This window comes from Drosophila santomea, chromosome 3R (assembly GCF_016746245.2).
Source record: "Drosophila santomea strain STO CAGO 1482 chromosome 3R, Prin_Dsan_1.1, whole genome shotgun sequence".
Lineage (NCBI taxonomy): Eukaryota > Metazoa > Arthropoda > Insecta > Diptera > Drosophilidae > Drosophila > Drosophila santomea.
Genome location: NC_053019.2, coordinates 25,672,041 through 25,696,106, shown reverse-complemented (window position 1 = coordinate 25,696,106; position 24,066 = coordinate 25,672,041). Strand labels below are relative to the sequence as shown.

Genomic DNA, 24,066 nt, shown 5'->3' with positions numbered 1-24,066 from the left:
ATAAGCCATGCGATTGAACAACAATCCAAAATGATTTAATTCCGAAAGTCACAAAATATAAATTTGAAGAAGTGAGAAAAAACAAATTAGATGATTGGAAACCAACGAGATGTGCTTCATCAAAGCATCAACCCGGGGAAACACCACAACATCCGCGCCTGTGTACCCGTGACCAGTCCTCAGGAATCCACGTCGTGTACGTATCCGCAGTCAGCGTATGTGTCTGCATCTTCCGACCCCGACTTACATAGTCATTTATGTATAATGTAGGTAATATAATATCTCGAGCTCGCTCCGCACCACCACTGTGCGATGTGCAAGTCCATTCCAATTGTTAGCCGGTCCACTCGCAGCGCAAGTCGGCTTTCAGGTTGATTCGCGGCAGTCCTTGGCCCACTGCAGGAACTCATCCAACGCGCTGACAGCCAAGTTGCGAGAAAGAGCCTTCACACGCAAATTTCGATCGGTGGTAATGAGCACCAATTCCGTTTGAATGAAACACTTGCCATCTGTGAACGATTTTTAGTTAGAAAACCTGTTAAGAAGGAAACTTTAGGCCAGCTCACCTGTGCATTGTTCGGATTTCGATGTTTTCGAGACAGCCATTGCCGTTGCCAGAATCTTGTCGTCGTTGGAGAGATACTCCTCCTCAACTAGAGCAAACACCGAAGCATTGACAAACGAGCCCTTCGTGGTAGCACACCTTAAAAAGAAATTGAAAGGGATTTATTGATTTGCAGGAAAAAATTCCCCAACAACGATGCCTATTAATGTAAAAATACAATTTCAATACATTATTAGGAAACGATTTTTCCATCACAATAGAAATCAATGGCCTAGACAGAATTACAAAATTAGCTAATCGCTAATAAACCCATTATCAAAAATCAGTAGTAAGGAACTATTAGCTGACGCGCGAAACTAAATGAACAATAGCTTACTTCACATTGCTTTTGGCCGACTTGATAAACTCTAACGACTTTTTGGCCCGCGACGACACCTCGTCAAAGTGGTGGATGCGCTGCGTCTGCTTCGAGCTGCGGTAAGAGTCCAACTTAACGCCCTTGGAGAGACCATCCAGTTCCTTTACCACTGTCAGCGGTATAATGAGAGTATAGCGTTTAAACTCTGTGGACAGTTTCTCGAAGTCTTCAAGGCAGTCGATAAAGCAGTTGGTATCCGGTAGAAGGTAGCGCGGTCGCACCTCGATGTATATTTTCGTGTCCACGAACTTGAGAATGTCCTCCAGCTTGCTGGTGCATATCTGCTTAACTCTAGCCTTGGCCTCCAGTTCCTTCTTCAGCTTGCACAGCTCAGAAACATCGCTATCAGTTGAACGACACAACAATTCCTCAACGGCCGGACTGTGAATCTTTGAAACGTTCGCCGTAAGACCACAACTTTCGGCATCAAAGCTTTCCAATGCGTTCTTCATCGCTGCGTTTAAATGCTCAATAATGAAGCTCGATTCCAACGGCTGCTGGAGAGCCTCTTGATGCTCGACGTAGTATGCTTGGAACTGACCAATCCTACGAACACGTTCGAAAAACTGAAGACGCTCGGCTCCTCGTTTAAGGCAATCCTTGCTTAGCGTTTCACGGCCCAACGGATTGAAACCGCTGAGGGCAACATCCTCATCCAACAGTATTTCTTTTTTCTCCAGTTTGTGCTTTCCCATCAAGCATTCAATGTAATCAAAAAGGGTGGTTAGCTCAGCCCAGCAATCGATGAAAGAGTGTCTGAAATATAAGAGTTCATGAAAAGTGGTTCCAACAAATTATAAAGTAGTAGTAATAATGATACATACTCTTCCGATCTGACAGGTTCCCACACGTCCGAATTGATGCCCAACCAATGTACATAAACATTTACGTACAGAAGATATGTGTTTACAGTCGTAAAACTGGAATAGCACATAAATTAGCAAAGATAAAATCAGCAAGGGGAATATAAGCTTACTCTTCTTCTGGGAGACACTGGATGTTTGTAGAGTCTTCCACAAAACCAGCCAGCAGCTGGTTTGTTTTCTTCACCATGAGCCCAAAGAATGAGTTGGCAAAATTGAAGCTGTGATAACGCATCTCACGGCGTGACGCTATACAATAATAGAAAGCATTAAGTTTTACCACGATTGTGCCTTATCATTCATACTTTTCCGTTTGTTGTGCTCGACGACGAACAAGTTGAGTGCCACTATTTTCAGCAGTTTGGAGCGTGACAACAGGTTGTCGTGCTTCAGTGCGACGCCTATTTGGATTTGCAGTTTCCTTAGCAGCGGATATAACGAGTCCACACTGTAATCGAAAACACCGCTATTCAACTTTCACTTTAAGATGAAAGTAAAATGTACTCACTCTGTGCCTGTGTAGAGTTTGCCTATCAAGTACAGATAAAGGGACATAATACGGGGCAGAAGCTCCTCCGGCGCCATCTCCTCGTAACGATTGACCTCCGCCATGGTGGCCTTGTTGCCCTTCGCCTTGTTTCCCTTGTCATCGGTGCGATGTAGGCGTCTGATGCCATCCGGATAGATCCATACCTCCTTGCGCATTTGCTTCGACTTTTGATTCTTTGATGCAGCTGCATAGTGCATGGGAGATTGTTTCATCTCGGTCTCCTCGTACTTGCGCCGAATCTCATCGAACAGATCCAACAGGCTTTCCTTGGCAGTCTGAATGGAGTTCGATGTCAACAAGCTGCGCACATAGTAATAAACGGCATCGAAGCGCTTGTGCTGAACAGAAAATATGAAGCTTAGAACCATTGTCAAAAATACTGTGTCGTTTATCACTTACATGATAAATGGATATGACCGCCAGCTGGTTGTAAGGTGCCCCATTGCCAGGTACCAGCTCCTGCGCCCGCTGATAGTATCTGGCCGCCTCCAGGTAATCCGTTGCCTTGACATGGTTAACCCGGTAGCGCGACAGATCACCTAGACAGATGAGCAGCCTCTGGGCCACCACTTTAAGAGCGCTCTCGCAGCGCGACGATGCCACGCACTTGGCCATCAGCTTGTCGTAGAGCATGCGATAGAACTTTGTGGCCTGCTCAATCAACAGGAGCGTATGGGTATGCGCCTGGTCCGTTTGCTGACGCTTCAGGTAATCCCGCACATTGTAGAAGAGCAGTTTCCAAAAGAAGACATCAACCTTGTGCTCGCACACGAATTTCAATTGCTCTAAACAAAGTTGTTTGAAAGCGTCCTGCAGCTGACCATGAATGTAGCAAAAGTTCTTCCAGTTCTGGGGGAGATTTTAATGATTTTTTTAATGGTGGATCTTTTGGAGGTCAGCTATATATACTTACTATCAGTACAAGATTTCGCTGATTGAGGACCATGAGCTGATCGTACAGGTGGACTATGTTCTTGGCATGGGGCAGGCTCAACAGCGGCTCAAACCAATCCGGATGTTCGGTGGTCAAACGAGTGCGCGTCACTGGCGACTGCGGAGCGTGCTCCTTGTCCTTGCCAAAGTGCGAGTTGCGACCCCTGCGCCGAGCACTGTGTCCGCTCTTGCCCTGACCCTGTCCATTCCTATTACCCTCTCCCGCCACCGAGGTGGCCACGCGCAGAATGCCCGGAATCCCGCCTTCTCGCGCCACTTTCCCGCTGGTATCCAAAACGGGTTGTTTGACCTGGGCATCGGTTTTACCCTTTCCTGCGGCCGCATTGCTCAGGATGGCGACTGTGGCGAAATAGGGAGATGACATGGACGTGTCTATAGTGATGCGTCATGCAAACACTCACCTGGCCTTGAAGCATTCGCTATCGTAGCCACTGGCTCCGCATTCTCTGCGTTTTCCGTCTCCGTCGCAAACGCTTTTGTTGTTGTTGCTGTTGTTCCTGCTGCTGCTGCTGCGTGGCTGCAGCTGGCAGCGATTTTATTCTGCAGACGTTTCGGCAGCGTCCCAATTATCAGCGATATATCATTTTGTTCTCGCGTTCCCTTTCGACTCATATTTCAAACGATGCTTTTGCTGTTGCATTTATCCCTTTGTTGGAAGTTTGTCAAATGTGTAGAGTGTAAATTACGCCTCGAAAAATCTCTAGATCAGCAGTGTGACCCGTTGCTGGGTCGCTTCAGTGTGACCAGACCGCGCTCAATGCTATTTTGACGGCTGGCACTCGCATTCCTTTGGCGCTAGATTTGAATTCCAAATATTTTTGCGCATTGGTTACAGAATTGATTTTTAGTGACCGGAATGCTTGATTTTACAATACAATTGAGAGAATTAACCTGCACTTGTACCTTTGCCACAAAATTAAACATTAGCCAGGAAAAAATGGTAATATATGGGTAGATTTGAACATGAAGAATTCCCTAATTTCTATTTTAAACTTTACTTACCACTTTGCTTTGCACATATTACAAAATCAAGATCCTCTATACTCCATTGGTTCCTTCCTTTCATTTAGCATCCTATTTTTTAAATTTTAAACTAATAATAATAGTTTTTAATCAGAAAATGCGTTGCTGTTTGAGTATGAGTTCGCTTTATGTTCGCATGTTTTGTTGGGTTTAATTTTGTTACGTACATGACTTCATTTATTATACTGTTTCAGTCTTCCACTAACGTATAATTATTGGATAGCGCTGTGAAAGTAATAATATTCGGCCCATATTGCTTTTACGTGTAGGTATTATTTAGAGAATACTATTTTAAGCTTGTTGGAAAGGAATATTTTTGATCTCAATCTCTTACAAATAGCGCATTTATATCGAGAGATGTTGGTAGATTAGTCAATGAGTAATTGATGGATTGGTTACTTTAATTATATTATACATACATAAGTCGTGTACACTTTAGATTCAAATAAGTTGTATAAATTGTTACAGTGCAACTACAAGGAATGGCTGAAGCAGACTCCTTGGTGTTTATAAATGTTGTATATATCGGCAAAATCGATCATTAATTTTTTATGAACTGTTCAATGTGAGCGTCAATAGATTTATATAAATATTGTAATAAATAATTACGTAAAAATGTTATCATATTTTAATCGTTAATCCTAGTTCCCACATGTTGGTTTTATATGCTCTCCATGAATCGGGATTTTATCTTGTACACGCAATGGTTAAAAAATCTAAAAATTATAATTTAACGTCTCTAAGCAATTCAACGGATTGTGGGAGTCCATTCAATATCATTTAAAAAAGAATTCTACCGCAGCATCAGTAAATTTATGAATATTCATTGCTTCGCATTTTATCCTTGTCCGTGTCCTGCAATAAAAATTTATTCAAATTAATTAATTTGCAAATCTTAAGATGCGAAGAAACTCACCTTAAAGCGCACGCCGATTTTCATTTGTTCAGTACTAAAATCACGATCACGGGTTTTTAACCTGGCCTTGTTCGTATTATTCTGTTGATATTCATTTTTTCGATTATTGGACCCGTAGTGGGAGCCAAAGTCATTTTCTCTGTCAAAGTCCGGGCCATCACGGTCCTTGAACTGATAGTCGCTGCTTGATTTCTGAATGTCGAAGCCTCGACGATACTCGCTGTAATTATTGTGTGATCCGCCCCGTTCGGCGCCGCCCCTGTGACCTGGATTACGGAAACCGGCTCCTCCTCCAGAGTTAAAGTGCTTTTGTGACATGCCACCGCGCCCATCGCGATCCCTGTCCTTGTCGTCCGCCTGGCGGTTGAAGCTGCGGGCAAGCGGGGCCGGCGCTTGGTTGTTTCCATCGGGAACATGCATTGGCGGACGCTTCGAGGAGACCTCTTCCTCCTGCTTCTTTTCGTAGTGGAAGAAGTCATCGAATATGGACGTTGAATGGTTGTACGAGTGCAAGATCTGGAGCACCTCGATGCCTTTGTCGTTAGGTACTTCCTGGGTGTCCCTTGAGTTCGTCACCGACTTATTGTCATTGTTCTCCAGTCGAATGTGGCGCAGTGTTGGGTTAGGCACATCTTTAACATATATCCACTTCACCTTGAACTTGCCCCTCCACTTGTCCTGCGACCAAACGCTCGACGTTGAGTTGTAATCGACCGCCGTCATCATTTGTGCCATGCCGCAGAAATGGCCAGATCCATTCACCGAGAAGAACAGCATGATGTTGCCGCCCTCGTGGTGTCGCTCCTTGAATGCATCGTCCAATCTCTTATTGCCGTGATCGGTTGAGCACCAAATCTCATACTTTATACTGCGGTGGATGTCATCTTCCGAATACGATTTGATGACAAAGAATCTGAGAGAGGAAAGTACGAATCAGTATTTGAATAACACAAATATAAACTTATATAGTAAATTCACCTGGCTGAACCGGCTTTTTTCAAGTCCAACACTTTCGGGTTGTAATTGTTTTTGTCTTTTAATTCGTCCAACAGGAGTTGGGGATCGACAGGCACCTCCTCGGTTGTAGATGTGGCTTCCACCGGTCGTGATTGGTTCTCGTCCCGGTACTCGAACTTAGAAGCATTTTCAAACTCGCTGCTGCGGAAACTGGAATAGTTGCCTGAGCGCTCTGAGTTGCGGTTTGGATGCGGCCCGCCGTCGTGTCGTCTGGCGTTTGGTGGCCCAAATGGACCGGCATTGGTAGCTGGACGTGGGGCGGCATGGTGGACAGGCTGCTGGGGTCCCAGATTCCTGCGAACTGGACCCGTGGGCGAAACCTTGGCTCTGCTGAAATTATTGTTATTTCCCAAGCCCTTGTGCTCGTACTTCAGGAAGTTCTCCGTGTCCTTGTGCACCTTCTCGGCCCGTGCGCCCAATGGCGGTGCTGTGTTGCTCGATATGGAAAAGTCAGAGCTCAAGTCAGAATAGCCCAAGTCGATCGGCGAGGGTGGAGATGGTACAGGAGGGGGTTTATTGTTCGGCAAATCCCATACGTTAACATCTAAATTGTGCTTTCCCGGAACCATTGGCGGTGGTGGCATGCCAGGACCCTTCTTCTTGCTGTTGGAAGTGGTGGACGCTGCCTGTGAAAGTAACAAGGATATGAGTGCGTTTGCTTGATGGTGGATGGAAGGGAGTCAGATACTCACTCTGGATGTTAGTTTGGCTGGCTGAGAGGCAATTGAGGCCCAGGTTGTCTTCTTGGGAGCGGCGACAACTTCTTGATTTTGTGCTTCATCGCTTGTTCTGTTGTCCAGCTTTGTAGACGGCTGATCGTTTTCATTTCGAATCGACTGAAAAATGTAGGATAAGTAAATATCTTTCGAATGCAACATGTATTATTAAGTTTTATTCTTAAGTACCTGTGCTGCTGGCTTCCTGGAATTCCAAGGATTTACTTGGTGCTCGTTGCGTCGTGTGTTATTGGGAATACTATGTCCATGTCTTTTATACGAATCTAAAAATATTGTGGAAGACTACGTATTAAAATCCCTTTTTATACAAATATTACATTATTTATAAACATACGCCACATCCTCACACCTTAAAGTTAGTGATTTCTTGAAACACCCAAAGAAACTTGCGGTATCTGTGGCTTGAATTGCATTTTTACAGATTTAAGGAGGCCCAGCAACTTGAATTACATTTCGATTTTGTTTTACTTTCGGGCCAACAGATTTTACGAAATTTATCCAAATTTACATATCCAATGGAGGCGGATTTGGAAGTGCAGAGCGATCTTGAGAAGGACACCATCCCCATCAAAATTGGCATAATTGGCGAGGCCAATCTGGACAAGCCCATCTATTTGGCAGAGCGCATGGAGTATGCAGTATGCACGCCGTTTGGAAAACCATCCGATGTGCTCATCGATGGCCAGATAGAAGGCGTCAATGTGTGTCTGCTGTCGCGAAATGGCCGAAACCACGACATCATGCCGAGCAACATTAACTACAGGGCGAATGTGTGGGCCATGCGCAAAATGGGCTGCACCCACATCCTGGTAACGAACACGTTCAGTTCTCTGAGGGACACCATCCAGCCGGGACACTTGGTGGTGCCCAACGATGTGATAGATTATACGTCGCGGCGGGCTCAGACCTTCTATGACGGCGCTGTGGGTAGTCCCTTGGGCGTCTGTCACGTGCCCATGAATCCCACCTTTTGCGAACGCACCAGGCAGCACCTCCTGAATGCCGCCGCAGAACTGCAGTTCCCCACAAAATCCAGCGGCACCGTCCTCACACTCGAAGGACCGCGTTACTCCACCGTCGCCGAGAACAACATGTTCCGCAAGTGGGGCGCCGATCTGCTGAGCATGACCCTGTGTCCCGAGGCCACATTGGCCAAGGAGGCAGGCATTCCGTACGCCTCGCTGGGTCTGGTCACCAACATGGAGTGCTGGTGCGGCAAGCAGCCGAACGCAACCACCCACGAAATAATCTACATCTTCAAGAATCAATCCGAAAACCTCCAGAAGGTCCTGACCACGGCTATTAGGAATATGGCTGCCGAGGATTGGGCCGAGGACATCCTAAAGGCAAAGGTAGTGTTGATTCTAATATAACTTATATACTTTTGATTCTAAAAAATATCTCCCTTAGATTCTGGTGTGCAGTAACTTTGCTAATAGTAAATAGTGTTAAAATCTTGTTATAGGTATTGTTTCAAAAATAAATTATATTATGTAAGAAATATTTGGAGTCCTTTGCAAATCAGAATTTCAATGGTACAAAGCTACTTATCCTGATCTGGCATACTGTGATAGTTAAGCGAGATTATCGGCCACAAGACCCAAGTGAATCCAATCGGAAGCTAATCGGCCTAATCCCGACTTCCCGGTGCACCGACTTATGCATATTCGCCGAGTCGAAAAACCAGTTAGTGAGAACGATTGCTGGCTAGCCGAGTGCAAGTCAAGTGCTGGATGAAAACTGCTATACATACCATGGTTGGCGTTCGCCTTTCGGCCCTTGTTCATATTATTCCATGGAGTGTTGCAATTCTCCTTGAAGTTGAACGGCGGATATTGGAATTGCATGGAGTTGTCGTTGCCTTTGTGGGTGAGATATGGAGGTGGGAGATGGAGGGTTGGGGATTTCGAATCAAAGGAGATGGTTAGACGGAATCCATATATACTATAGTCGAAGAACTCACCAGAGACTTCATCGTGAGTGGGAGAGGATAGATTTTCGTAAGAGGCCTCATCGACTTGCTGACTCCATGGTATGTTGCGCTCCTCGACCGATTTAGCTGCATTATGGGGCATGGTAAACAGAGAAAATCGCATTAAAACCGCACATTAAGCAAGAAATACGATCGAAACTCGGCCGTCGTCGAGTAGTTCCTGTCTATAGGAAAACGCTCTGTCTGTGGTGGTAGGTTATATACCTGTGTTTCCTGGTATTTTCATCTGCAATCGAAACAGAAACACACCGCAGGTTAATGCAATTATCGGTTTTGTTTACCAGGCATCCTTTATATCCGCAAACAATCATTGATTTATGTACAATGGAAAAACTTCCTGCGAAATCCCGACATAAATCGAATCGAGCATATGTACATATGTGTGTATGCAAAATACAATTACCTGATCCACGCCTGACATTTGCTGCACTTTTTGCCTGCAAATAGGAAATGGCTTAGTATTGCGACGCCGATTCGGTTGGCTGGCCCTTGGCTATATTACCCCTTTTAAAATAAATGATATAAAAACACAAGGCAGGCAGAGTTTGTTGCTTAAAAGTTTTTATAAACTCCGATATATTTTTTACTTAAAGAACCACATACACTGACACCACACGCACATTAACCAATACACTGACAGGATTCTTAACGCTTCCGAAGCCGTCTGTTTGCACGAACGGCGTTGCGCAGACAAAAGCGATATTAGCAACACTAATTTAACGGCTGTCCGAATAAAATGTACATTTGTGGAATATTAAGAATTGAACCCCATACACAGCATATAAGCTTAAATTAAGATTAAATCCTATTCGAATATAGTTAAATATATCATTTTGGGATAATATTTAAGCTGCAGTATTTTCCAGCATTTAGTACAGAATAGACAGGGCTGCATCGCCGAACTATCGATTTGAAGTTGCCAAAATTCTGGACACTTCGATATCATCGCAAACACATCGGTCTTGTGCCAGCTCTATAAAATAGCCACCTCATCTTTGTCAGCCGTAGATTTTGTTAGATTTAAATTGTTAGCTATGGCGAGGGCGGCTTTAATTGTGTGCCTACTGATGGCCTGTGCTTGGAGCAGCCATGCGGTGATGTTCAAGCTGTCGCCAAACACCCAGAAGTGCCTCAAGGAAGACATCCAGGCGAACCAACTGGTAATGGGCGAGTACGAAGTTTCTGACGTGCCCGGCCAGATCATCGACTACATTGTGAGTTTTCCGCTCAGTACACGTCCTTTTTCACGCACTTAACCGGCTAAATTTGCGTCCCACAGGCTCGCGATACCAAGGGACACATCCTGTCGCAAAAGGAGCACATCACCAAGGGCAAATTCAGTTTCATGTCCGAGGTGTACGATGCCTACGAGATCTGCTTCATATCCAAAGTTCCTGCACGTAAGTCAAAACCGGCGAACTGCTTTGCACCAAACTCCCATATGTATGTAAAATAGTTCATATTATAATATAAACGTTTTATTTTGTAAGCAGATCAACGCGGCATTGTACAGGAAGTATCGCTCTTGACCAAAAAGGGAGTGGAGACCAAAAGCTACGAAGGCGTAAGTATAAACGTCATGGCATTATACCCCATTTTTGCATCACTTAAATGACGTGTATTCTTTCTACGACAATTCAGATTGGCGAGGCCTCCAAGCTGAAGCCCCTGGAAGTTGATCTTAAGCGTCTGGAGGACCTCTCCGACTCCATTGTGCGTGACTTCGTTCTCATGCGCAAGCGGGAGGAGGAAATGCGCGATACCAATGGTAAGGCTGATATCAAAATTCCCTAAAATAACGTCTAATTATGGTTCCCGATATGCTTGCAGAGAAAACCAACAGTCGCGTCCTGTTCTTCAGCATCTTCAGTATGTGCTGCCTGCTCGGCTTGGCGACGTGGCAAGTTCTGTACCTCCGCAGATATTTCAAAGCCAAAAAACTCATCGAATAGTCGCCTAGCCGTAGTCTTAATGCGTGCGTGGAACTGTGTTTAAATGCCTGGTTTAGATTTCATCCTTTCATCTTTTGAACGTTTTTCTGAAATAAATGCAACTACCACGTACGTATATTTTATTACTGCGACTGCTCTCCACATTTCTTGGCGGTGTGACAAATAAATAGCTCGTATTGGACGCGTTTAACATAACAGGTACATAACACAAAACCACACGGTACAAGTTATTGGCTCAGCTGGCATAAGTTAAAAGTTGCGAAGCACTTAGACGGTTGTTTCCTTCAGCAGCATAGCACTTTCGGTATCCAATCCATCGCTCTTGGCGGCCAAAGCCCCAGCCTCGTCGGGCTCTTCCTTGCACGAACTGGCGGTGGTTCCCTTCTTCATCAAGATATAGCGCGACTTGGCCGCGGAGCTGTGCGATGCACTCGAATCGTCCACCACGGACTGCTCCATCCACAGGCTCTCGTCGTTCAGCGCTTGATTCACCAGGTTCGCCAAGCCCTCCGGTAGCTTCGAGATAGCTGTGGGATCCGCAGGGCCTAGAAAAGTATAAATATATGATTATGGCACATGAAGAAATTATAAACGAACATTTTCTCAATCCGCTGGCAACTTTGATTAGTGATAGAAAACTGAAAAAGAATTGCGTTAAAAAATATAAACTATAAATGAAAAGAAAAAGAAGACAAGTGAGGTATAAAAAAGTAATTTATTTTCTTAAAGAAGACGAACACATAATAAACAATGTACATACTTAAAACACAGATTCAAAGAAATAGTTTAATACGGGCTTAGGCTGAATCGCTTTTCTGCGAAAAGGAACAGGGTACATAAGATATAAAACGTTTTAAGAGATTTCGGTATGGCGTTTAAATGCACATGAGTTTCAAATTATAACTACAATCGCTCGACATATTTACATACGATTCCATGGGGTCTACAATTATATTTACACAAAGTAAATTCAAAGATCTCTCGTGCACCTTGGCTATTAAAGCTTCAGGTGCAGGTCACAGTAAAACTAATAAAACTGTTTAAAGTTTTTACCTTCTGACTTGGTACAATTAGGTAGTAATTAATGTAGAAAAATGAGTTTCGAAAAAGGAGCATATAGAGATTTCATTACTTCAGATAAGTAAAAAAAAAAGTATTGATAAATGGATTTAGTGCATGCAGATGCTAAGAAATCTTTGAATCTTGCTTACTACATAAATTATTATAAAATAAGTATAAAATAATGCATAGCGTTTTAACAAGCGGTAGTTCAATCTCCAGCTTTAAAATACTATTCTTAACAACAAAATATAAATCAAAATAACAAAAACTGCAATTAGTTGATGGTACAACACATAGGAATAACTTTAGAGCGGCGTTTTGGGCGCTTTGGAGCAGCGTTTGGAAGGCAAACAGCGCCAACATGTTCAACATCACCCGCTCCCGCCTCATCAACTGCGTCTTCGCTCTCGTCCTCTTCTTCGTCTTTGATGGATAAGCGCTTTAAAGTCTCTAGCCGCGATTTCAGTTGACCAGGAGTTACAGTGCCTCTGGCGGGTTTCTCTGCTACCGGATCGCCCACCTCGGGACAGGGCGATATATCCGATTCGCCATCTTTGCTCTCTGCCAATCTGTCCGTCGCTAGTCTGCGTTCGAATGGACTGCGCGAACTGCTCGAGGTGGAGGTGAAGGAGCTAGTGATCTCCGGGTAGGGCGAATGCGATTCGGTGCTCTCCGGAGTGTACGGATCCTCGTATTGTCGCTCAGGGTCCGTGCTTAGATGCTGTGTATCTATGCGGTTAATTATGATATCCTGCGATATCATCAGGCGCTTGGATAGCAGCTTATAGCGGTGTGCCACCGGCTGCCTTTTGATTATGTTCCGGCACATGGGGCAAATGGCCTCGCCAGTTCGATTGCAGTCGTCAAACTGCAACAGACTATTACTAGAAAGGTGTGCGCACAGGCACATGCAGATATTGTCGGAATCAATTATGTTAATACTAATATTCGGGAAATTCGAGGTAGTCGTTCTGCTTGCCTCCTCGTCTTGACTAATTTTAAGAGAATTGTACATATTGCGAGCTTCCGTGTCAACAATTAACTTTGAACTGGTGGCTATATCCTCAAAGAGCTTATTTGCATAGGGACAGTATTTCAGTTTGACTGCGGGCAGAGGTGATGTTGAGATTTTGTTGGGCTTGGCGTAAGTATTCGTGTAGTTGCAATCACAAGATCTATAAGTACCTTTGTTTGGTTTAAGACGGACAGTTAAGTAAACAGGCTACATGACAAAAAAGAAGAGATAATAATTATTAGACCGATTGAAGTAGAAAGTGTCTTTAGAAATGTTATATACATATGAATCCCTGCATTTTTGCCTGACCTAAGTTCAGATTTATAATCTATGCTACGAAATTGATAACGTTATTCAAACTTACTTCGATAAACCGAAGCTCTTAAATATCCTTGCAGATCATCTAAAATTGTAAAGTGCTGATATTAAAACGAAGTGAGTTCCATCACAGATTCTAGTTTCTTTCAGTTAAAATTTGTATTTTAAAGGATATAGTAAGCGCACTACAAGAGGACTAAGCGACACCATGCCGAAGGTAAACATAGTTGTTAGAAATGGAAGCAGAATTAGAAACAGCCTGGTTGTGTAAGACGTTTGGAAAGAGTATATGAAGCATATGAAGCCTCTAATAGCGAGGAGCAAGAATATTTGTCAAAATTGGTGCAAGAGCTAAAGGCAATCGGGATTTGTATGTAATTTTAGATTGCCCCTGTAGTAACTAAAATGTAGTAAAAAGTTGAAGAGAAGTACTAATTAACTTTACCTTGTGGTCGCCCATGCACACAGCTTCTCCTATCATTCCATATGTCCAGTTATCGCCCTGGATAATCTCATTGACTTGGGGACTCATCAAAATCCTGTCGCACCAGGCCGGACAGCGAGTAGACATGTAGTCGGTGGGCATTTCTGGGTCTTCTTCGAAGGGATACGAGGGCACGAACTTAATTGGATATTCGACTAGGACGTCTTTAAGTGGCTCCAGTTCTCTGTCAAATTTCTTTAGCTAAAATTGAGGAAAACTTAGCCATTAAGTTTAGTGCTGGGAATGTGTTTACTTACCCAGTCTTCTTTGAACTTAAGTTGATGGTCGGCATGACTAAATTCTTTCTTTCCAACGGTAAGTACGTTGTTTCCAGTTGAGTTGCGATAATGGATCTTATCGTTCTCATTCTTCACATTTTGAACGCGATGAGGGGTCAAGTTTTCGGTTAATTCCTAATAGAAAAGTCATTACATTTATGTTCAAAATGATTAAAAGGTTTAACTTACTTTCACAACGCCTTCAGTGTCACACCTAAAATTAAAATCCCCAAAGAGGAAAAATGGCACAGTGCCATTCTGTTCGTCCAAATGGAACCTATTTTGAGTATATTAACTTATTATTAGGCTTAAGATGAGGCAGCAGCAACAGTCACCTTTCAATTGTATGAACTAGGGCTCTTCTGCGCGTCTTGCAATAAACGGAGGGGAAATTTTCGCATGCAGCCAAATTGGATGCATCGTGGAATAAGTGAATATTGACTAGATCGATGACGGTGCCATTGATTTCCCATCGGGTTCGCATAAAACCTTTTCGGGACCATTTACACTAAAACGAATATAGTAAAATTAATAATATTACTTCATAGTTTTCATATTAACCTACCTCCGGAAAGAAATGCTGTGGGAACTTGGACTTTTCTTTGGTGGCAATAGTTTCAATATTTCCGGAATAGATATGTTTATCTTTAATGTCCTGAAGACTTTCTTCCCAGCTGTGGGTTAGGAAATTCCATATCTTCAGAGAATCAACATCCTTATGCACAAAGTAGAGACTTCCAAGGGCCTACAAATAAAATATAATACAATAAAATAAATAAAATGTTGTTTTTGGGCTTGAACGGAAATAATACGCGTATCTGTTGATATAGGAATTCAAGACCCATTCGTCATGACTAAGCCCAGTGATTTAATTCATATTTTTATGATGCTTTCGGCGAAATTGTAATTGAACAATAAGTGCGTTAACGCCTGAGTTCATCTGAATTGGTTTTTGATTTGCCGATTGACCTAGAAACACGATTCACCCACCGTAAAGTGCTCGGCTGACTTGAAGTCCTCGTCCATGAAGATGTGTACGCAGGTGAAGTCGCCCATTTCGGGGGCATCGCAGAGGCACCTGATGAACTCCTGCACGTACTCCATTGACTTCTCGTACGTCTTGCCGCCCACTTCCTGGAGGTGGAGGGCCAGGAAACGGGGCTGGGCGCGGGCGATCTTGGCGAGAAATTCGCTTAGCCATAGCTGCAGTAGCCTCTCCGGCTGCAAAGTGGATTGGAAATTCGATTATCGGCGGTCGCTAATGTGCTGAATACCAATTTGTTTGGGAGCTCGGATTCGGTTATACATATCTATGTATGTCAGTGGGTCCATACATAAATATGCGATTTACGCATCGTGTATGTATGGGCCGTACGTAAACATGTATACTTCCTAGCCCAGTGGACATATCGCATCCGTTTCAACGTCCACTTACGTCCTCGAACAGGCTGCCAACGTTCGCCGTGACCAGAAAGACATCCGTGCTGGACGCGTCTTCCTGTGCTGAGTCCATTTGATCCCACTTTCGCCTGCGATGCAACAATTTTATTCACTTTTTATCAGCGTTCCAATTGTAAATACTAATTGAGTCAAGGCGCAGTGTGACCGTACGGCCTGGCGAAAACTAGGCCATTTCGATTATCAGCTTTCGAGTGACCGTACTCGTTTATATTTCAAATATATATTGTATTTATATATGTAGTACCTAAATGTAACTTATCTATATCGCTTAAATTGAGTGGTCTAATAACTTCAATACAATAAATACAATAGCTTATTTTCTTCCATACTTAGCTAACTTTAGGTTTTTGAATCGTAATTAGGTCACTTCCGGTGCTGACCGAGATAAAAAGTAACGGAAATATAATGTGTACAATGATCAGTTAAACAAAGATATAAACAATTAGACAGTAAAGAAAATAAAAATAGTATTATGTACCTTATTATCTCGATTTAGTTTTTAAAATCTCAGTGTAACTGCAATTAAATGCGCATAAATGCAGTTCGAAATTAAGAATTCAAGCGGTGTGATGGCACATTAACCAAGTTGTACAGCCGTCATATATATTAGAAGCATATCCGCCGACATAAAGCTATTAAGGCCCATTAAGAGCTACGGTGCGTAGCCACTACATCATATTTTCATTGAAACAGCTCACAGTAGTTACTGCGTACATACGACGGTGCAGTCCTTGGCAGAATTCCTAAGTATCTTCAAAAGTATTACATTCGCAACACTTGTCGGGAATGTCATCAATTTGTGTCACTTATGCAAATCCGAAATTCCCACAAAACGGGTTTAACAATTTGTCAAAAAATGTACGCAAATGCCGGAATGAAACACAAAGTGGCAAACACTATATAATATAGGCGGTTTGCTATTTTCAGGCTTTTTGAAAGTTGGCTAGTGAAAGTTGTATTGAACTCTGTGCGTCTCTTTCGAAATCTCCAACACAATCCAAGCGATTGCACGTAGCATGAATACTGAACAGCACGTGAGCCGGACGGTAGCCACATTTCTTGCAAGAATACACAAGTGATTCCAAGTGATTCCAATTCGACTTCGACTCCACGCTGCATATATGCCCTATAAGTGGGGGCCAAGCCTTTCGGGGGAAATGCGATGGCAGTTATAAATACTTGCACACACGTCCGTCGTCCACCTGATATTTTCTTTGCAACAATGTATTCGGCCACAAATTTATAAAGCGACGGACGGCAAGAAAAACGTTTATTGTACTTTTAGGAACCGCTTAACTCATATCTCAACGCGATCGAAAAATGCGTACCGCATACCTTGTCGTTCTCATATGCACTTCCTGCATCTGCGTTTGTGCTGGAGATAGCTATTCCGGGGATATCCAGAACTCGAACTCATTGGATTTCGGTGTGTGAACCATGAAAAGGATACAAAGAGATCCTCAAGTGCTGCAAAAAAGCCATCTCTCAAAACTAAGTGAAGTTAAAAAATTAATTCCAAATATATGTGACTCTCTACAGTTTGTTAAGATGAAGTGCTTCAAAATATAATTTAAAAAAAAACAAAAAAACTATTAAAGCCCTTATAACAGAACTCTTTGGAATACTGTTTTGAATTATGCCTTGAAACCTGAGTTGAAAGCTAGACTTACTTGATTCTTTTGCATTTACTAGGCAACGACAGTGGGGGCTACAGCTACAGCTCCCCACCCAGCAACAGCTACCTACCTCCAGCCACTCCTGCTCCGGAGTACCTGCCTCCGCCGAACAATGGATACCAGTACAATCCGCCGCCAAACAACAACTACCTGCCACCGCCCAACAACAACTATCTGCCTCCTCCGCCGGAATATGGACCGCCAGCTGGCTATCCATCCTATGGACCACCACCTCCTCCCTTTTATAAGCCAGCTCCATTCATTCCCTACCAGTCGCACGAATCCATTCTGGAGAAGCTAAAGTCCAAGATCAACTTGTATACGCTCGGAAAGATATTGCTCAAACTGTTGATATTCAAGAAAATCGTCAAGTTCATCGGGTTGATTTTCCTGCTCTTGGTGCTGCCGAAGCTGAAAAACATTTTCAAGGATGATATGATGTCTGGATCGGGTGAGAGCGATGGAATGGAAAGCAAACTTGTAGAAACCGATAAGGGTACGTGTTTTTCTATGGATCTTTCAACCTAAATAATTACTATTTTTTTGGCATTTTCCAGATAAAGTAGCGCAACAAATTGAAGACCTCTACGATTTTGTAATAAATTCTATAGAAAATTTTGAAGGAAGAAGTTCGTAGACCAATACCAAAATTAGTTATAAATGCATTGTTACAAATTGTATTACACTTGATTATTTATTTGTTAAAATCTTATGAATAAAAGTATTTCGTATTGTACTCTTGTGCTTGTCTCTCAAATTGATTTGAACTGGGGACTTATCATTAACTCAGCACAATTAGGTTTTTAAGCGATTCAACATTTTCAAGTTCGTTTGTTTCTTTCCCACCAAAATATCAACCTAGGTACACAGCCTTACCTAGGTACGAAAGCTGTCACCTTACGCATCACTGGCGACGATACATTTCGCCGACTATCGATAGCCGGGCCACTGACCGTCGGCATCCAAGTTCCGATCGGATTCGGATTCATTCGCCAGTGATCCACTCCGCTCCTCCAGATCCACAGCCAGATAATGCTGCACCTAATATCGCTTGTTGTTATAGCCCTGAGTCTGGGATGTGCTGCAGGCCAGGATTTGCGGCGTGTGGACGACACCGAGTTGATTCAACTCCTGACCGGCAGCAGCAATGTGGTTGTCCTATTCAGTGAGTATTGGTACATATATGTACATATGTGCCAGAGAAATCCAGCTTACGTGTCCACTGTGCATATGGAGGATGTTACACCGGTTACACTGGCTAAAGAGCGCACTTAATTGCAGACAAAAACAATTGCCAGCGCTGCGTGGAATATGAGAATATGGTCACCAAGATACGTGCCCAGCTGGAGGAGACCTTGTCGGCCATTGTGGTGCAGTCGGTGGACAGCAACCTGGTGTCCATCTACGACCCCAGCAAGGAGCCCGCTCTGGTCTTCTTCAGGCGCGGAATACCCATTCTCTATCACGGCGAGATCAACGATGACGAAATCCTAGACTTCTTCAATGACAACTTGGAGCCAGCGGTCAAAGAGCTTTCCGACGATAACTTTGAGCACCTGACTCAAGCCTCGTCGGGTGCCACCACCGGGGACTGGTTTATCTTCTTGTAAGCTATATTAGTCATGCGTTGAGGTCGCCATCTAAGCGTCATGAGATGTATATGTGCACATATGCTCACCTACACCCACTTCCAGCTCTTCGGCCGAGTGTACCGTCTGTCAGCGACTCTATGCCGTCTGGGAATCCGTGGGCGGAAAGCTGAAGCGAAAGCTGAATATTGCTCGCATGAACAGCTTGGAGTCTGGAATCTCAACTGCTAAACGACTGGGAGTGCTGGAATCACCGGCCTTTATTTTGTAAGTACTAATTGATTTGGTTGTTTTGGAGCAATGATAATATAAACTATTATCATTTCAGCTTGCGACAGGGAAAGATGTACAAATACTCAGCCAAGCAATACAGTCCCGAGGCCTTTGTCCAGTTTGCCGAGAAGGGGTATACCCAGAGCTATCCTCAGCCAGTGCCGGCGATCCCCAGTGCCGTGTAAGTATCCCTCTCAAAGCTAAAATGTATTTTTTAATTTATCCATCGATCGAATTTTAAACTCAAAGTCCGATTATGACCTTCTTATAGGGATTTGTGAGAAACTGATACATGTGTTTAGTAAGTGAGCCCAGATAAAACTTGTTAAACCTATTAATAATTATAATTAGTTAACAAATACTGATTCTTAGTCCCCGGTACAAGGTTGCATATAACGCAAAGTTTGAGGGTATTCAACAAAGACACTGATTCCACCATCGAGCTTTAAACAATTGTTAATATTACTCCGTTGATTAATATCGAACCAAATGTTAATCGTAACCGTTGTATAATATCCAGTTTGTACATAAACAATATTACAATAATCAATGTTACCCTCGCTAAAACAGTTCCTGGTTTGAGAAGATCGAATTTAATACTACAAAACGTTTATCCTAGTAACAATAAACAAATGAGCTAATGTTTAAACTTTCGTGCTTTTCAGAAACGAATTTTTGGGCCCTCTGCAGAGTTATTTTGCAGCTGAAAACATAACATCGCTGACGACTTTGGGTATCTTTGCATTAGTTGTTCTCTTCTTTGTTGGCAAAAAGGTGGCCAAAATATTCAGTTCAGAGCCGGCGAAAACGAAAAACAAGTCGAAATAAAACTAATATTAACAACACAAAAAAAACATGCAGTTTTTAAAGCAGTTGGATGGTAACAATTAGTGGAGAAGTGAGCGCGAAAATTCAACTACAGCAATTCCTAATGCCTCGAAAAGTGGCAGCTCTTTTGGGTGGAACGCTGGCAATGGAACATGCAGATACATATACCTAATATCGCAGAAGATCCATTGTTCACTGGCGCACATCGCAGACAATACCTATCCTATCTATCTCTTGATTGCTTTCAATTAATTAGCGCGCAAGCAAACAAAAATATTTAGATCGGCCCATTTAGCAACTGGGCTCGCAGTTCAGGGGCTAACTCGGCTAGCAATCTAGCCAATTGCTTAAGTGCGATGATAGTTTGGCGTGGTACGCTCAAATTAAAGCAGCGTTTCGTTTCGTAAGGCGTGAGATTCGCGATCGTGTTTGGGGAGTTTTTTTTAATTGTTTCGCAGCCAGCGTAACCGTTTCCATTGGCGTAAACGTATTCCTCGGAACCTGGATTTTTCGTATCTTGGGGTAAATCACTCAAAACACGCTATTTATACACCCGCCGATACCCTAATACACGCAAATGGGCCCGAGTTGGTGAAAACACAGTGCTTGCTAAATGTCAGCTGACGTCAGAAGGTCTTGAAAAAAGAGCGAGCAGAAGTACACACGAACACGAATACGAAAGCGAACACGAATACGAAACCGAGTGGGAATGGGAAACGGAGTATTATGTATAGTGCGGTACATACGGTAAATGAGAGAGATCGAGAGAGCGACGAGCGACTCACTCTCGCATTCGCAGTCGATTCGCAGCGACTTTCGATTGATATTTTGGCTGTAGTCAAGCGCACATGAGTCAGATTCGTAGCTTTTGTTTTGTTCAGTCGCGTTCTGTGCAATTCAGATTCAGATTCACATTCAGACACTCGCTGCCATCCGAACCGAACTGAAGTCCAAGTCGAATCAAATGTGCGTACTTACGTGTAGAGCAGTTCAAGAAAATGTGCAGACATACAGCAGTCGCATTTGTGTGGATGTGTGGTTGTAGTGAAGAGTGCCAGCATTAATCGCATTTTTCCCCTGCACGAGCACCACGACTAGAAAATACTCGACACGTCTGTCTGTTTTTTCTGTTTTCTGCTTTTCTGCTTCTCTTCTCTGCTTTTCCGTTTCGGTTTCGGTTTTCCTCCGCTTGGCCTAGTGAAAAACCAAAAAAAAAAAACATAAAACAACAGCAAATTGATATTGTGTAAGTTATGTCTAGCATTGAAATAATGAAAAGATGAAAAGTGTCATTCCTATAAATACACCACCTCGGGCAAAACAGTCGCAATAGAGAGCTGGCCAAAAACCCAAACACAACAAACAAAGGAACCGCCGAATATAACCAAACTTCGGAGTAGGGCTGAGCCAAAAAAGTATAGTGCGCAGCCATCATGACTAACTCACCACCCAAAACGCCAGCCCAAGTACAGAAAATCGATATTCTAGTCGCGCTGTAACGCTGGGTAGCCGCTAAATACATAGCTGCTCCTACCTGCAAACCAAAAGAAAACAATACCAACAACAGTCAGGCGAGACATTAGTATACCGAAAAGCGAAAATTGAAAACTGAAAACCACTTCCGCCAACGGTCGACATCGCCATCGACATTTAGCTAGCATGTATAGCGAATAATAGCAAATGTCTTACATATCATACCGATAGAGAAACCATCTGTGATACGCGTGTACCTTAAAAATGAACTAACTTTGCACCGATCGAGGGTATCAGTGGGAAATTAACGATGCGTCTTGTCCGCAGTAAATGTTGTCAACGTGATGTTTCTGTAACCGACTATCTGAACACCCCCCATCCGCACCACCAACAACACCAACACCACCAGCACAACCAGCACCATCCATCGTCCACCGACGTCCAGCACACCAAAAATATATTCACACGCTACTGGGACGACCACATAAGAATGAAGGAATCGAGCGAGGGAAAGTCCAGGGCCAAGGCCTCATCCGCATCCGTCTCCGTATCAGCTACTGCATCCGCCACATCATCTACATCTTCAGCACCTGCCAAACAAACCCAGAGCGTCACGTTCGTGAGGACCAGTAATGCAGCAGCTGTTTGCGACGCCAACGGGAACGGGAACGGCATTGGGAATGGGAGCTCCATCCCAACGGAGTGGACATTCCCCCCAAAGGCGCCCACTCCGCACATCTACAATTGCCTGAGTCCGGTACGTGCACACTGAAAGTAAAAGATACAACTTTACGATAGGGTATATTACGAGTATGATATATTCTACGATATAACATATTACTTTCGAATCAGATACCAAAAACGAGCGCATGAAGACCATAAAGAGATATATCTTTGTGATATGGCGTTGTTTTTTTTGTACTTTTGTTTGCCTGCATAGTTCCTGTGTAATAGATAGCCCGCCCACCAGCCATTCGCACAAGTTTTCGCCGCAGTGCAGATTATCATGACGTAACGATTATTAGATACTCCACGGGCGACCATTTATTCGTAGTATATTTAGTTCCTAGTCTTTGTGCTCGTGTGTTGGCGGAAGATAAAGGGGAAACAAATTGTTTGCACTTCAGCAATTGCCATTTAAGTCATTAGTATGTACGGCGGTATGAACATACCGACATACGGACATTTGGCAATTTATTATAGGCTTTAGCTTTGGCACGCTCGGCAATAAATAGATCCATTTCGCGGAATTTCAAAGATAAGATTAGAGGATCGCACATATGTTTGTATGTTTGTACAAGCGCAGGTCAGCTTGGGTTAATAAATTACAAATTTACCCGGATCGTATGTTTTCACTTAAAGAAAGGGCTAAGCCACTTTTGTTTTCCGGTTTTCACTTTCGCGTTTTGCACATTTGCACATCTCAAGTATGCATAAAGCGGACAAGGACTTTTTGGGGGGAAGCACTTACAGTGCTTCATTCAGGAAAAAACCTATTCAATGAATCGACAAAAAAACCTGAGCACGTTCTAGGAATATGCAGTTTTGAAATTTGCATTAGCGATAAGGCAAAACCAGAATATGACTCACGATCAGCTTGTAACTAAGTACATATTATATATAATAAGTAAAAACCAGCTGTTTTTATTCAATTTATTGCGGAGTTTTTAAGATATTAATGAAACTACATGTGTACTTATCAAATACGTTTCATTCTTTCAGGACATGATGGCCTCAAGTGATAAAAACAGCTTTAAGGGATTTCGCAAGCAATTCAGTGGACGGTTTAAGCGCTTAGTTACTCGAAAAGTGGAACACACTCCAGTGATACCTCCAGAATTGAAGCCGCAACTAAAAACAATATACGTTTACTAACTTAAGATGTAACGACAATTGCAAGCACAAGTGTTTTCCCCACTATATATTGTACATACGTATGCACCTGATCGGTTTGCGTATACATTCATATATGGCAGGAAACATTAGTGATAGGAAAAGCAAGATAAACTAAGTTATCATAATACCATTCTGATTGACAATTTTAAGTATTCAGCGACTCGTGCGTATTGTTAGGCTCAATAAAAACGAACATTTCAAAGACAGACGAGGTTTACAATGAATTGGAACAAGAGTCGCCGGGGTTCAAGTTATACATATCAAGAAAATATATAAATGTTCAAACATTTGCTGGTATTACAGGCACCGATACGAATCTATGTATTTGCTTCTTTTTCAATTAAGTTAAATGAACCTACTATCCCTACATGTTCATTAATTACGATTAAAGAAATAGTTTAATTACCAAACTGCTGAACAAATTCTTGTGTTGGTAGTTTCTCTGGTTTCTGTGGACAGCGAAGGATCAAAGGGGAAACAATCCTAACCACACTCCAATTAACAAGATACATGGGATACAAGGAGTACTTTCATTATCAAGGAACATACAATTGAAAGCTCTAACCATGCAAACTAAGGAACACAAAGAACTTGCTGCTATCATGCGAAAAGAATTTAGCCACTAAAGTGGTGCTGCGATAAGATTGAGGTAAGCATAGTGGATATGCCACGTTGAGAGAAGTGACAGGAGGCATTCGTCGGACTAGGCGTTGGCAACCATCAAA

At 43.0% G+C, this 24,066-nt stretch overlaps 8 protein-coding genes across 15 annotated transcripts; 5 read left to right on the top strand and 3 right to left on the bottom strand.

Moving 5' to 3' along the window:
• Positions 1–13: 13 nt before the first annotated feature.
• LOC120452304 (telomerase-binding protein EST1A) lies at positions 14–4,085 on the bottom strand. The gene is made up of 10 exons (XM_039636446.2): positions 3,752–4,085; positions 3,310–3,689; positions 2,796–3,245; positions 2,355–2,734; positions 2,152–2,294; positions 1,960–2,095; positions 1,808–1,903; positions 942–1,739; positions 567–703; positions 14–509 (listed from the first exon to the last, which is right to left on the bottom strand). The coding sequence occupies exons 1-10, from the start codon at positions 3,960–3,962 to the stop codon at positions 367–369; spliced, it is 2,874 nt and encodes a 957-aa protein (XP_039492380.1). The 5' UTR covers positions 3,963–4,085; the 3' UTR covers positions 14–366.
• Positions 4,086–4,626: 541 nt separating this feature from the next.
• On the bottom strand, positions 4,627–9,681 carry LOC120450982 (YTH domain-containing family protein). Its single transcript, XM_039634279.1, has 10 exons — positions 9,539–9,681; positions 9,440–9,473; positions 9,241–9,262; positions 9,007–9,102; positions 8,797–8,904; positions 7,212–7,306; positions 6,999–7,142; positions 6,268–6,932; positions 5,290–6,202; positions 4,627–5,228 (listed from the first exon to the last, which is right to left on the bottom strand). The coding sequence occupies exons 2-10, from the start codon at positions 9,455–9,457 to the stop codon at positions 5,187–5,189; spliced, it is 2,103 nt and encodes a 700-aa protein (XP_039490213.1). The 5' UTR covers positions 9,458–9,473; positions 9,539–9,681; the 3' UTR covers positions 4,627–5,186.
• On the top strand, positions 7,462–8,546 carry LOC120450984 (purine nucleoside phosphorylase). Its single transcript, XM_039634285.1, has 2 exons — positions 7,462–8,395; positions 8,454–8,546. Exons 1-2 carry the CDS (start codon positions 7,559–7,561, stop codon positions 8,487–8,489), a joined length of 873 nt encoding a protein of 290 aa, XP_039490219.1. The 5' UTR covers positions 7,462–7,558; the 3' UTR covers positions 8,490–8,546.
• Positions 9,682–9,988: 307 nt separating the features above from the next.
• On the top strand, positions 9,989–11,099 carry LOC120450985 (transmembrane emp24 domain-containing protein bai). Its single transcript, XM_039634286.2, has 5 exons — positions 9,989–10,250; positions 10,316–10,436; positions 10,530–10,600; positions 10,678–10,804; positions 10,867–11,099. Exons 1-5 carry the CDS (start codon positions 10,071–10,073, stop codon positions 10,986–10,988), a joined length of 621 nt encoding a protein of 206 aa, XP_039490220.1. The 5' UTR covers positions 9,989–10,070; the 3' UTR covers positions 10,989–11,099.
• Positions 11,091–15,767, bottom strand: LOC120450983 (inositol polyphosphate-5-phosphatase A). Of its 4 annotated transcripts, none has more exons than XM_039634282.2 (9): positions 15,581–15,766; positions 15,136–15,366; positions 14,711–14,890; positions 14,481–14,653; positions 14,335–14,422; positions 14,125–14,280; positions 13,829–14,068; positions 13,236–13,272; positions 11,091–11,533 (listed from the first exon to the last, which is right to left on the bottom strand). In XM_039634282.2, exons 1-9 carry the CDS (start codon positions 15,656–15,658, stop codon positions 11,256–11,258), a joined length of 1,461 nt encoding a protein of 486 aa, XP_039490216.1. In that variant the 5' UTR covers positions 15,659–15,766; the 3' UTR covers positions 11,091–11,255. The 4 variants fall into 4 exon arrangements, with proteins under 4 accessions (XP_039490216.1, XP_039490215.1, XP_039490218.1 ...); XM_039634281.1 differs by lacking the exon at positions 13,236–13,272 and adding an exon at positions 11,586–11,626; XM_039634284.2 differs by lacking the exon at positions 13,236–13,272 and having other exon boundaries at positions 11,330–11,533; positions 15,581–15,765.
• Positions 15,768–16,323: 556 nt separating this feature from the next.
• LOC120451214 (extensin-1) lies at positions 16,324–18,096 on the top strand. Of its 2 annotated transcripts, XM_039634689.2 has the most exons (4): positions 16,334–16,464; positions 16,534–17,032; positions 17,299–17,778; positions 17,840–17,965. In XM_039634689.2, the coding sequence occupies exons 2-4, from the start codon at positions 16,927–16,929 to the stop codon at positions 17,917–17,919; spliced, it is 666 nt and encodes a 221-aa protein (XP_039490623.1). In that variant the 5' UTR covers positions 16,334–16,464; positions 16,534–16,926; the 3' UTR covers positions 17,920–17,965. The 2 variants fall into 2 exon arrangements, with proteins under 2 accessions (XP_039490624.1, XP_039490623.1); XM_039634690.2 differs by having other exon boundaries at positions 16,324–17,101; positions 17,840–18,096.
• Positions 18,097–18,236: 140 nt separating this feature from the next.
• On the top strand, positions 18,237–20,355 carry LOC120451213 (thioredoxin domain-containing protein). 2 transcript variants are annotated; one of them, XM_039634688.2, is made up of 6 exons: positions 18,237–18,447; positions 18,564–18,888; positions 18,977–19,138; positions 19,200–19,325; positions 19,416–19,445; positions 19,810–19,935. In XM_039634688.2, the coding sequence occupies exons 1-5, from the start codon at positions 18,315–18,317 to the stop codon at positions 19,423–19,425; spliced, it is 756 nt and encodes a 251-aa protein (XP_039490622.1). In that variant the 5' UTR covers positions 18,237–18,314; the 3' UTR covers positions 19,426–19,445; positions 19,810–19,935. The 2 variants fall into 2 exon arrangements, with proteins under 2 accessions (XP_039490622.1, XP_039490621.1); XM_039634687.2 differs by lacking the exon at positions 19,416–19,445 and having other exon boundaries at positions 18,238–18,447; positions 19,810–20,355.
• A 170-nt stretch (positions 20,356–20,525) lies between these two features.
• LOC120451216 (myotubularin-related protein DDB_G0290005) lies at positions 20,526–23,751 on the top strand. 3 transcript variants are annotated; one of them, XM_039634695.1, is made up of 3 exons: positions 20,528–20,938; positions 21,773–22,202; positions 23,168–23,751. In XM_039634695.1, exons 2-3 carry the CDS (start codon positions 21,936–21,938, stop codon positions 23,318–23,320), a joined length of 420 nt encoding a protein of 139 aa, XP_039490629.1. In that variant the 5' UTR covers positions 20,528–20,938; positions 21,773–21,935; the 3' UTR covers positions 23,321–23,751. The 3 variants fall into 3 exon arrangements, with proteins under 3 accessions (XP_039490627.1, XP_039490629.1, XP_039490628.1); XM_039634694.1 differs by having other exon boundaries at positions 20,528–21,218; XM_039634693.1 differs by having other exon boundaries at positions 20,526–22,202.
• The last annotated feature ends 315 nt before the right edge of the window (positions 23,752–24,066 follow it).

Coding starts and splice junctions, on each gene's coding strand:
- LOC120452304 (XM_039636446.2), bottom strand. CDS start 3,962: ATGAGTCGAAAGGGAACGCGAGAACAAAATGATATATCGCTGATAATT. Junction 2,735..2,795: donor CGGTCATATCCATTTATCAT/GTAAGTGATAAA, acceptor TTTTCTGTTCAG/CACAAGCGCTTCGATGCCGT. Junction 1,904..1,959: donor CAGTGTCTCCCAGAAGAAGA/GTAAGCTTATAT, acceptor GTGCTATTCCAG/TTTTACGACTGTAAACACAT.
- LOC120450984 (XM_039634285.1), top strand. CDS start 7,559: ATGGAGGCGGATTTGGAAGTGCAGAGCGATCTTGAGAAGGACACCATC. Junction 8,396..8,453: donor AGGACATCCTAAAGGCAAAG/GTAGTGTTGATT, acceptor TATCTCCCTTAG/ATTCTGGTGTGCAGTAACTT.
- LOC120450982 (XM_039634279.1), bottom strand. Junction 9,103..9,240: donor GAAAATACCAGGAAACACAG/GTATATAACCTA, acceptor CCCATAATGCAG/CTAAATCGGTCGAGGAGCGC. Junction 8,905..9,006: donor CACTCACGATGAAGTCTCTG/GTGAGTTCTTCG, acceptor TCACCCACAAAG/GCAACGACAACTCCATGCAA.
- LOC120450985 (XM_039634286.2), top strand. CDS start 10,071: ATGGCGAGGGCGGCTTTAATTGTGTGCCTACTGATGGCCTGTGCTTGG. Junction 10,251..10,315: donor GCCAGATCATCGACTACATT/GTGAGTTTTCCG, acceptor TGCGTCCCACAG/GCTCGCGATACCAAGGGACA. Junction 10,601..10,677: donor AGACCAAAAGCTACGAAGGC/GTAAGTATAAAC, acceptor ACGACAATTCAG/ATTGGCGAGGCCTCCAAGCT.
- LOC120450983 (XM_039634280.2), bottom strand. CDS start 15,658: ATGGACTCAGCACAGGAAGACGCGTCCAGCACGGATGTCTTTCTGGTC. Junction 15,367..15,580: donor TTGGCAGCCTGTTCGAGGAC/GTAAGTGGACGT, acceptor TCCACTTTGCAG/CCGGAGAGGCTACTGCAGCT. Junction 14,281..14,334: donor ACACTGAAGGCGTTGTGAAA/GTAAGTTAAACC, acceptor CTTTTCTATTAG/GAATTAACCGAAAACTTGAC.
- LOC120451214 (XM_039634689.2), top strand. CDS start 16,927: ATGCGTACCGCATACCTTGTCGTTCTCATATGCACTTCCTGCATCTGC. Junction 17,033..17,298: donor CTCGAACTCATTGGATTTCG/GTGTGTGAACCA, acceptor TGCATTTACTAG/GCAACGACAGTGGGGGCTAC. Junction 17,779..17,839: donor ACTTGTAGAAACCGATAAGG/GTACGTGTTTTT, acceptor GGCATTTTCCAG/ATAAAGTAGCGCAACAAATT.
- LOC120451213 (XM_039634687.2), top strand. CDS start 18,315: ATGCTGCACCTAATATCGCTTGTTGTTATAGCCCTGAGTCTGGGATGT. Junction 19,139..19,199: donor GAATCACCGGCCTTTATTTT/GTAAGTACTAAT, acceptor TTATCATTTCAG/CTTGCGACAGGGAAAGATGT. Junction 19,326..19,809: donor CCGGCGATCCCCAGTGCCGT/GTAAGTATCCCT, acceptor CGTGCTTTTCAG/AAACGAATTTTTGGGCCCTC.
- LOC120451216 (XM_039634693.1), top strand. CDS start 21,756: ATGCGTCTTGTCCGCAGTAAATGTTGTCAACGTGATGTTTCTGTAACC. Junction 22,203..23,167: donor TCTACAATTGCCTGAGTCCG/GTACGTGCACAC, acceptor TCATTCTTTCAG/GACATGATGGCCTCAAGTGA.